Source organism: Thamnophis sirtalis, unplaced genomic scaffold (assembly GCF_051295495.1).
Source record: "Thamnophis sirtalis isolate CommonGarterSnake01/CBP01778 unplaced genomic scaffold, rThaSir2_p1.2 scaffold_6, whole genome shotgun sequence".
Taxonomy (NCBI): domain Eukaryota; kingdom Metazoa; phylum Chordata; class Lepidosauria; order Squamata; family Natricidae; genus Thamnophis; species Thamnophis sirtalis.
Genome location: NW_028261386.1, coordinates 202,269 through 213,580, shown reverse-complemented (window position 1 = coordinate 213,580; position 11,312 = coordinate 202,269). Strand labels below are relative to the sequence as shown.

Below are 11,312 nucleotides of genomic sequence, written 5' to 3'. Positions count from 1 at the left end.
TTGGGAAAAAAGGGGGGGGGTGTGGTATGAAGCGGTATATAAGTCTACTGCTATTTTTGAGAGGTCTGCAGAGTGCAAAAACTTTTTTAAAAAAAATTTGCCTCTTCAAAATCTTGGTGCATCTTATACTCCGAAAAATACGGCTGCGTCTTACTTCCCCTGTCCTCACCACTTTCTGTAGAGCAGGGATGATGTCACACTCAATTTCATTGAGGGCCGCATCAGGGTTGTGTTTGACCTCGGGGGGGTGGGGGTGCATGGCCAGCTCAACATCACTCGTGTCAGGGGTCCCTGTGGTGGCCCCAGCGCTCTGCCAGCAGAAACGGGCTCCCGAGCTCCGTTTTCGCCTGCGACGGCCTCCTGCAACCCTCTGCCAGCGAAAATGGAGCTCCGAAGGACCCCCCGTAGCTATTCATTCCTCCCTCCCTCTTGAAGCAATTACACTTATATACCGCTTCACAGTGCTTTTACAGCCCTCTCTAAGCGGTTTACAGAGTCAGCCTCTTGCCCCCAATAATCTGGCTCCTCATTTTACCAACTTTGGCAGGACAGAAGGCTGAATCAACCATGAATCAATCAGGATCAAACTGCTGGCAGTGGGCAGAGTTAACCTGCGATAGCAAAAGCACTTAGACTTATATACTGCTTCGCAGTGCTTTTACAGCCCCCTCTAAGTGGTTTACAGAGTCAACCTCTTGCCCACAACAATCTGGGTCCTCATTTTACCCACCTCGGAAGGATGGGAGGCTGAGTCAACCTTGAGCCGGCCAGGATCGAACTCCTGGCTGTGGACAGAGTCAGCTTGCAATACTGCCTTCTAACCACTGCCCGCCACTGTTCTGGTTGCTAGGGGGGATGCCCTCGTGAAAGAGGTCTTGGCAAGTAAAAGGATATACCCATTTTTTTCCGCATCCGGTGCAATTGTAGCCAATCTCGGCTATTAAAATAAAGAATATTCCCGAGAGCAAGCTCCATGTATAATAAAAATACTTTATATGAAACCGACAAGATACAACATAAGATATGCCGAAAGATGCTTAAGAAATCTCTGTTGCAACAACAGGTTTTGTTTTTTTTAAAAAGGTCGTACTCCGGAATCCATATTAATTAGAACAGGGTTTTTCACCCTGAACTATTTTAAAAGGGGTGGATTTCAATTCCCAGAATTCCCTAGCCGGTATGAGGAATTCTGGGAGTTGGAGGTACGGCTAACTCCAGTATCATTATCATCATTCAACGACACCATAATCCCTTGCAGGGGTGGAGTCTGAATGAAGCTAAGTGTTTTATTGGCCGGATGCCTTTCATGTCGCCAGTGCGGAGTTTTGTTTCACCTGATATATTCTCATTGTGCCCAGAAAGATATATCTATCCCTACCTAGGATCGAACTCACAGCAGCCTCCTGATTGTGAGGCAAGAGCTCCAACTCTAGGCCACCGCCACACCACTTCCTATGTTTTATGCTCACTCCAGTATGGCTTCCCATAATTCCACCAGCCATAATTCCACCAGCCATAATGGGAATTCTGGGAGTTGAAGTCCACCCCTCTTAAAGGAAAATCCAACTTCTACCTTTTTGACCCCAAAAGAAGCTAATTTATATAAATCGGACGGAATCCAGCGGCTGAATTGTTTCTGAAATCCAGATTTCGCCAACTCCAGTCCCCAACGGACCTCCCCCCCCCACGTCTCTCTCTCTATCTCTCTTCCTGCCAGATGTTCTCGATCCCACCCATCTCCTAATGAGGAACACCTGCCTTTTCTTCATCCTCCCAGCTGCAGGTTGTGATTGTGGGGCCACTTTCAACCCTCCCTCCCTGCATTACGGAGGAACCCCACAAGGCAAGAAAAATCCACCCGGGACGAAAACCAGCGTGGTGTTTCGTGGTGTGCAGATGTGAGACAATATTGTGGAAGGACCCGAATTCCAAGTCTCTCTTCCCTGTGCCGTCTAAATATTTTGGGGGAACATGCAGGAATCTCCTCCTCTGTGGTCTAAATCCACGTTTTCCCCCCCCCACACACACACACAACACCGCACAACACAACACCACCCTAGTTGGAAAACCCAATTGCAAGAATTTTTAAGGCTCCCTTTTTTTGGCTATTCCTGGGTGTCCAAAAGACCGATCAGCTGGCAACCAATGAAGGCAGAAGAGCAACCGAAGTGGCAGAGTTGTTGTCTGTATTCTTCCTCCGATTTCTCGGTGGAGCAACGCTGGAAGGGAGTAAGGATAAAGGCGGCGAGCTCTGGAGATCCGTCATCGCCAGCGGCATTTCAAGACGCGTCTTCTCGCTTTTGAAGAGGAGGAAAACAGGAAACTGTCAAAGAGTATCAATATTCATAGACTGGAATAGACATGGCAACAGGTCAGCCAATGGGGATGGTTTGGGTAGACATGGCGACAGGACAGCCAAGGAGGGCTGTTTGGAAATGGAAACAGTGTTTGCTGGAGACAGCTAGGAGCCTGGGCGTGGCTTAACTCTGGAGCTCTGAGTCTGTGCTGAGCTCTAAACTAACCTGCTACTCTGAAAGTGAAACTAAAACTCCTCTCTTCTGCTTGTGTTTTGCTTGCCGCATTGGAAAAAACCTGTTTTGGTGTTTTATATTTACTTCATGTGTTACATTATATTATATATAAAGAGAGGTTAATGAATCCTGCTGAATTAGACGTGACCCGTCAAAACCGCGGTCCACAAAAGCGCGCTCGGCGAAAGCACGCATTTGACGTCATCACAGCGCGACGAAAAAAATTAAAAATTGAAATAAAAATAAAATTAAAGCAAGCCGATTCACATAAAGGTAAGGGTTAGGTTTAGGGTTAGGTTAAGGGTTAGGGTTAGGGTTAGGGTTAGAGCGTTAGGGTTACGTTTAGCGTTAGGTTAAGGGTTAGCGTTAGGTTTAGCGTTAGGTTAAGGGTTAGGTTTAGGGTTAGATTTAGGGTTAGGTTAAGGGTTAGGGTTAGGTTTAGGGTTAGGTTTGGGGGGGTTAGGGTAAGGTTTTCGCTTTATTTTTACATTTATCGATCACAGCGCGATGTTTTCGTCGCGCTGTGATGACGTCACATACGCGCTTTCGGCGAGCGCGCTTTTGTCTACCGCGGTTTTGTGGTGAAACCGAATTAGTTACCCGCGTGTGCTTTCTGGATGTGATTGAAACCATATCAGCGCACAGAAAAACTTTGGGAAGGACAGCGACCGTGTTTGGGTATTGGACGGCGGGAAGAGGTTTTAGCTGGGATCTTGCCCTGCAGATCCCTTGCAAACATTCATCGGCCCAAAATGTTATGAGCTGTTTTTTTCAGCTGGCAATTGCATACAAAACTTTTGCTCCAAGCCCTGATGCCTTCTGATGAGCTTCCAGAAAACCTTTGGTCCAGTGATGAAGGCACCAGACTAGAAAATTGGGTGACTGTGAGTTATAGTGCTGCTTTTTAGGTATGGAAGCTGGCTGGGTGACTTTGGGCCAATCACTAGGAGACAGTGAGTTCTAGTCTCTCCACAAGCATGAAAGCTGGCTGAGTGACTCTGAGCTAATTACTGGGAGACTGTGAGTTCTAGTCCTGCCTTAGGTATGAAAGCCGGCTAGATGACTTCGGGCCAATTACTAGGAGACTGTGAGTTCTAGTCCTGCCTTGGGCATGGAAACTGGCTGGGTGACTTTGGGCCAATTACTAGGAGATGGTGAGTTCTAGTGCTGCCTTAGGCATGAAAGCCGAATGGGTGACTTTGAGCCAATCACCAGAAGACGGTGAGTTCTAGTCTCTCCTTGGGCATGAAATCTGGCTGGGTGACTTTGGGCCAATTACTAGAAGATGGTGAGTTCTAGTCCTGCCTTGGGCATGAAAGCTGTCTGGATGACTTTGGGCCAGTCACCAGGAGACGGTGAGTTCTAGTCCTGCCTTGGGAATAGAAACTGGCTGGGTGACTTTGGGCCAATCACCAGGAGACAGTGAGTTCTAGTCTCTCCTTGGGCATGAAATCTGGGAGACTGGGAGCTCTAGTCCTGCCTTCGGTATGAAAGCCGGCTAGCTGACTTTGGGCCAATTACTAGGAGATGGTGAGTTCTAGTCCCCTCCTCCTAGTCCCCCTAGCCATAATACGGTCGCAAAGTCCTTCTAACAAGCTTGGTTAAAAACCTTTACCTTGTGTTCCTTGCGTGGATCACTGCAGAGAATCTAGCACTAGGTGCTGGGGGGAAAAAGTCACCCTGTGAATATCTCTGCTGTTCGTTATCCTTTCGCCCCGAGACTTTTTATCTCCTGCTTTTTATCTCTGTTTGCCTGAGGTCACAATAAAGCTTAAAATCCTTTTAATTGATCAGAAGGCTCGCGGTCTCTGGACCTAGAGAATTAGTTGCCTGGGCGCCCGGTCACTGCCCCGACACTTGACAAAGCAGTATGTTTGTGTATGCAATTTCACAGGTCAAAGCACCCATATGCTCACACCCCAGCAAGAGGGCTCGATCATTTCCAAGAACAGATAAAGCGTGGCAGGATTTTATTCCAGCCTGTCTTCAATGCAGCTGCTGTGTTTCCCCAAAAATAAGACCGGGTCTTATATTAACTTTTGCTCCAAAAGATGCGTTAGGGCAGTGAATTCGCTGGCTGGGGAATTCTGGGAGTTGAAGTCCAGTCATCTTCAAGTTGCCAAGGTTGAGAAACACTGCGTTAGGGCTTATATTCTGGTTACCGTTACTTTTTCGGAGTATAAGACGCACTGGAGAATAAGACGCACCAAAGTTTCATGAAAACGCCTCCCCCCTTTTTTTCTCTCTCAAAAAAAAACAGCATGAATAGCCTTTAGGAGGCTTGTAGTGTGCTCCTGGGGGGTGCCCCACCCCAAAAAATGATAAAAAACACGGCATGGATAGGCTTAGAGTGCTCCTGCCAGCTGGGAGGGCAAAATTGAACAAAAAATGGGCTGTTTTTTGCTAATTTCTGCCCTCCCCAGCCCCCAGGAGCTCTCTGGAAGCCTTCTAAAGGCTCTGCATGGCCATTTTGGTGAAGGGGGTGGGGTTTCGGGAGGAAAAAAAGGCTGTATTCAGTGTATAAGATGCACCCAGAGTTGCAGCCTGTTTTTTGAGGGGAAAAGGTGCATCTTATACAAAAGAAAATACGATAGGTCTTATTTTGGGGGAAATACAGTACTGGATGCCTCCGTCTGGCTGATAATCTTAACTGGGGCTTATTTTTTGGGGGGTGGGGGGGGTAGTTGAGCTCATATTACAAGCATCCTCAAAAATCACGCTAGGGCTTATTTTACGGTTGGGTTTTATGTTCCGGGAAATACGGTAGCCCTCAACTTATTACCACTCATTTAATGACAGTTTGAAGTTACAACGGCATTCAAAAAAATGAGTTATGTCCGTTTTTGACACTTTTTGCAGCATCCCCAGAGTCATAAGATCAAATTTCCCAGCCGGCTTCTGACAAGCCAAGTCAACAGGGGGAAGGCAAACTCGGTTAATGACCAAATCATTCTTTGGACACTGGGGCCTCCAACCTTTCAGACCTCAGGGACCACTAAATTCATAATTTTAAATCCCGCGGACCACTGATATGGTCTGCCTAATGGCTGGCGGGGTGGGCGTGGCCAGGCGGTCATGTGACTGGGTGGGCGTGGCCAACTAGGTGTCACTCACGTTGTGGGAGCTTGTAGTTTGAAGACCCCTGATTTAGTGCAATGTAAAAAATGCACATCATTCTCCTGCGGACCACCAAATTTTTCTCAGGGACCACCAGTTGGTGACCGCTGATTTAACGTGTGCCGTGGATTGACTTAGAAAGCACATAAAATGGGTCAAAACTCAGTCAATTGTGCTCAATTGTGGTCGTAAGTCAAGGACTACCTCTAATAACCCACTTTTCTCCCAACCAAATCTAGCCCGTTTTTCTCCCGTTCCCTAGCCAGGAAAAAAAAAAGGCGATTTTCTTTGCCCTACTTACCAGGAGCGCTTCGGACGGTATCGCTATCCCCATCTTCGCGGTCACTCTGGTAGCCTTCTGGGGCACTGTATCGCTCGCTTCCCAAACTGCTTTGGCTTTCCGATTTGGCGCTTCCCAGAGTCCGCCCGGTGCTCCCGCTTGGCGATCGGGCAGCCTCGCCGCTGGAAACTGGAGGAAGCAGAAATGAATTTTAAACGTGATCTCGAGTATGAAAACCAGCCTTATCCCTGGACAGGAAGCTGGTAAGGCAAAAATCCCAGTGAATAACAACATAAATTGAATACCACTAGCGCTTAAGACTTATATTCCACTTCATGGAGCTTTACCGCCCTCTCTAAGCGGTTTACAGAGTCAGCCTCTTGCCCCCAACAATCTGGGTCCTCATTTTACACATCTCGGAAGGATGGAAGGCTGAGTTGATTTTGAGACGGTCAGGATCGAACTCCTGGCAGTGAGCAGAATTATCCTGCAATGCTGCATTCTAACCACTGTGCTACCGTCCACGATGAATGAATGAATGAATGAATGAATGAACGAACCAACGAACCAACCAACCAACCAACCAACCAACCAACCAACCAACCAACCAACCAACCAACCAACCAACCAAAATCCATCTCCACAGTCAAAGCAAAAAACAACAACTAGAAGTTTTGGGCTCAATTGCGGTGATAAGTAAAGAAAATGTATATTTGATTATCTGTTGTGACTCAGCAGATGTCTGCTGTGAGTCTTTTCGGGATACAAGATTCATTATGCAGCTGGGGCTTGTTAGAGGCAGGTTTGGAGATAAAAGGACGGATGCTGCCACGCCCTGGTCGCAGGAGTCAACGTTCCTTCGTGTGTACAACATTGCTCGATACACTTGGATAAGTGCTTTGGTGTTTCCTGTAACCCTGATTCAAGGCTACACTTGGAGAAGTGCATTGCTTGTAAGAGTTGTGTTGTTCTTCATTCCGTTATCGAGTCAAGAGACTGTATTTATGTTATTTTTGGGCTCGAAGCCAGTCTGAGCCGAGAACTGATAAAAAGACTTCCTTTTAAGTTTGTCTGCTTGCCGTTTGTTAAGAGCCACAATTATCCATGTAATAACAGCAACCAGGGATTTATATTTGCCCAAGAATGGAAAAGTGAAGAGATTCCTATGGAGGAGAATGTGATCAGGAAAATATTAGAATGTGCAGAGATGAATAGATTAACAATTGCAAAAAAAGAAGAAGGAGGAGGAGCAAACTGAATGTGATAGTATATGGGAATTATTCTATGGATGGTTAGAGAACAAATATGAAAGTTAGAAATGAAAGTAGATTTGTGAAATATAGAAAATATATTAATAGAATTAAGTAATTTAAGAAGAGGGTTGTTATAGTATCAGATATGTTACGTACATCAGAACGTAACATGAGCAGATAAATAATGAGTATGGTTGTACGTTGTAATTGTTATTGCACAAGATATTTGTACCCAGGCGACAAACTGTTTAATGGAAGATGGTCATAGTCTTCTGTAAACCCGTCCAATGGATTAATTCAGAAACCGCAAGAAGTGTGGGGGTCACAATTATGCATATTTACACAGCCTCTAACAGTGCGTTCACTCACCGGAGTCTGCTGGGTGCTTCCTGATCTGGAAACCCTTTGATCCCATGGACAAGGACCGATCGTCAAAACTGGAGGAGCTGATCTCAGAATCGGAGTCGCTGTCGCTGGAGACCACTGCGGGAAAACAAACAAAATGGCGGGAAGGGGAAGGCCGTCATTCGTCTCACTTAACAATTGCACCTCTTAATGACAAAATTGCGGACTTATGTTAGTGTTAATAGTAGTAGTGTCAACTTGTGAAGCGTCTCCAGGTCTCTTATCAAGTTGACATTGGAAGGGAGGGGGGGAAGAGAATTCCACACATATCTTCGGCAAGAGTCGGATCACAGATTACTACAGCGGGCTTGTGAGGGTGAAATGTTACAACCTGCTGTAGCACCTTGTTGGTGAATGTGATTTATGACCCAGACTGAGGGAAGGGGAGAAACAGGGGTAAAGTTTAGCCATAATTTAATTGAGGTTAGATCTGGCTCCACACGGTCGGAAATGTTGTTCCTAATAAATGACTGGATTTCTTTTCAAACTTGGCTCGAGGTTTCTTAAGTTAATTAGGGCATTCTTTCGGAAACCTGACCAGTAGTTAATAGTACAGCCAGTCCTCCCTTTCGAACCACAGTTTCCATTGCTAAGCGAGACAGTTATTACGTGAGTTTTGCCCCATTTTACAACCTGGCTTGGTTAAGTGAATCTCTGCGGTTAAGTTAGTCGCACGGTCGTTAAGTGAATCCAGCTTCCTCGTTGATCCTGTTTGTCAGGCGATCGCAAAAGAGGGTCGCTCGCCCTCAGGACATTGCAACCGTCATGAATATGAGTCAGCTGCCAAGCATTTGAATTTTGATCTCGTGACCACGGGGGTGCTGCAACGGCCGTATGAAAAACGGTCACGAGTCACTTTTTGGGGGGTTGTGGTAACTTCAAATGGTCACTAAACAAATTAAGTTATGGATTACCTGTATTAGAATTAGAGGGACGTGATTTGAAATTTGGATAGCACAGCTATTTATTCTATATATCTAAAAATGGCTCTGTGTGTGAGTGTATTTCTGTGTGTGTTTGTGTGTGTTTGTGTATGTTCCAGCATAACTCTGGAACGCCTTGAGCAATTTCAACCAAACTTGGTACACAGATGACTGACTCTCTGGAAACAAATATTGTTTCCAAAGTATTTTTGTATACAAAGTACACAAAGAAACCCCTAAAACCCCTCGGAATGTCTCTGTGTGTTCTGTTAAAATATAGCCTGTTGTGCCTTAAAGTGGCTTCTACTGTACAGCACAGTGGAATTGCCATGGTAACAGCTTCACGGTACTCCACGAGGGAGCTCCCTCTGGTAAGTGGGAAAATCCAACATTAGAAACATGATACATAAAGAGTATTAACTACAATAATTATCACTATTAAAAAACCAAATAAAATTCATACAATCAAATGTTAATCAATACTGGGAAAATGTTATGATATATGATATAATTGAATATTATGGATGTTTAGCTAAAATAGGATATGAGGATTTGATGATAATAGAGGATTTTACAAATAAGTAAATGAATTGCCAGCGTGTGTTATGGATTAATTCTTTAGCATAGCTAAGGATGAAGGATGTTTAAATAACCATAATAATTAAAACTGAAGGTATAATGATGTTGATATGGTAAATATTCGAGTTAAGATATTTGAATTAATATGAATTAACGGAAGAGAAGCACCAAAACATGTTGTAACCAGTTGATATACTTTTTTTTTCATAGTAGACACCTGTGTTTTGTTTTGTTTTCCTGATTGTCGTTTTCGTCTTTTTTTGTATTATTTACTATCTTTTATTTTAATTTTTATTTTCTATTTGTCCTTTTTTCTTTTTTTTTTATTTTTGTTCAAGATTATTACTCCTACCAATATTCTAAATAATAATCACAGTTAAATGAAAATGGATATATAATAATGCTTGAGTTAATATGAGTTATGTTGGTTGGCTGTGGAGGAGATGTACCAAAACTTATCTGTAATTGATTGATATATTAAGAAAGATGCTGTACCCGTTTTAAACTAAAATTAAAAAACATTTAATGGAGAAACATGACACGGAAATGGACATTTCCCCCCTATAAATAAATACCCGCGCAATCCCAGGTTTATCAACTAGTGGTATAATAAAGTTAAGATTAATGTAAATTTAAGTAGTGCTTTTTGAGAATTTGGAATAGACATAAACCCAAAACCACAGAAGTTTTCTTCTCTTCAGGAGAAAAATGATAATTAGACCAATTTGGTTGACTTATGCCAAGCGATTAACATTCCTTCAAAGAGAAACTGTCTGAAAAACAAGGGAAAATCTCACAAAGGAAGGTTTTACTTGTCAATTTTTTTATGTATGCTCAATTGTTTGGAAGATTTTAAAATAGATTTAAAAAAGAATTCTGTTTTGACAGATGAATAGCACAGATTTTGAAAAAGACGTACGCGCTGTTGATGAACATCTTATTGCTAAGGTATATACAGTAAATTGACGATAAGAGGATGAATATGTGTCCAGATTTTATGCTTAAATGGGAAAGAGGTTTTGGATATAAAGGCACAGTAGTCCTCGACTTACAATGACAATTGAGCCCAGTATTCCTGTTGCGAGACAGCTGTTAAGTGAGCTTGGCTCAATTTTACAACCTTTCTCGCTACACTTGTTAAGTGAATCAGTTCAGTTTGTTAAATTAGTCACACGGTTGTTAAGCGAATCTCGCTTCCCCATGTCAGAAGTTCACAAAAGGAGATCTCGTTTCCCTGGGACACTGCAAGCGTCATAAATATGAGTCGGTTGCCAAGGGTCTGAATTTTGGTCGTAAATGTGAAAAATGCTCATGAGTCGGTTTTTTTCAGTCATTTTTGATGGTCACTGAATGAACTGTTGTAGGGGGAAGAATATTCTACTATGGAATATTCAAGCAGAATCTTTCAAGCAATATTCTGCTTGAAAATTGGGGAAATGGGTGGAGAAATAAAATTTACACCGAATTATAATTCAAACGGAAATGCTTATAAAAATGATGTACAGGATAGTCTCCACCAGAGGTGGGTTCCTACCAGTTCGCACCTATTCGGTAGAACCGGTTTGTCAAATCTACCGAACCGGTTAGAAGAGGTTCCACCAGTGGACCCGGAAAGCAGGCCACACCTACAGAAGAGGTTCCAAAAAAATTTGAAACCCATCACTGCTACACATACAGAGAAAGTGAGAGAGAGAGAGAGAGACTGACACAGAGAGAAAGAGAGAGAGACAGACTGACACAGAGAGAGAGAGAAAGAGAGAGAAAGGAAGAAATAAATAAATAAAAAAAGAAAAAAGAAGAAAAAGAGTGAGAGATGAAAAAAAGAAAAAAGGGACAGAGAGACAAAAGGAAGGGGAGAGAGAGAGAGAGAGAGAGAGAGAGAGAGAGAGAGAGAGAGAGAGAGAGAGAGAGAGAGAACATATGGCTGGCAAGCCACTCCCACCAGGTGACATGGCCGGCAAGCCACTCCCACAAAGGAGGCCACACCCACAGAGTAGGTTCCAAAAATGTTTGAAACCCACCACTGGTCTCCACTTACAACCATTCGTTTAGTGACTTGTTCTGGCCCCCGCTCCGTCCGGTAATGAACGCAGACGCAGGCTTAGCTGTTTGCCACTCTTTATTGACAGCAGTTATAATCCTGTTGGCTGAAAGCCCAGACACGACTCACTGGCAAGACGTTGGCAGCAAACCAGACTCCAACAGACATGGGAACACAAGGCAG

At 43.9% G+C, this 11,312-nt stretch overlaps 1 protein-coding gene across 1 annotated transcript in view; it reads right to left on the bottom strand.

The window, feature by feature from the left end:
* Positions 1–970: 970 nt before the first annotated feature.
* The window catches only part of RPH3AL (rabphilin 3A like (without C2 domains)), a 44,706-nt gene continuing 34,364 nt past the window's right edge, over positions 971–11,312 (bottom strand). Inside the window, 3 exon segments of the mRNA XM_087717079.1 lie at positions 971–2,297; positions 5,950–6,117; positions 7,551–7,664. Of these exon segments, the coding sequence (XP_087573205.1) occupies positions 2,263–2,297; positions 5,950–6,117; positions 7,551–7,664 (317 nt within the window). The 3' untranslated portion in view covers positions 971–2,262.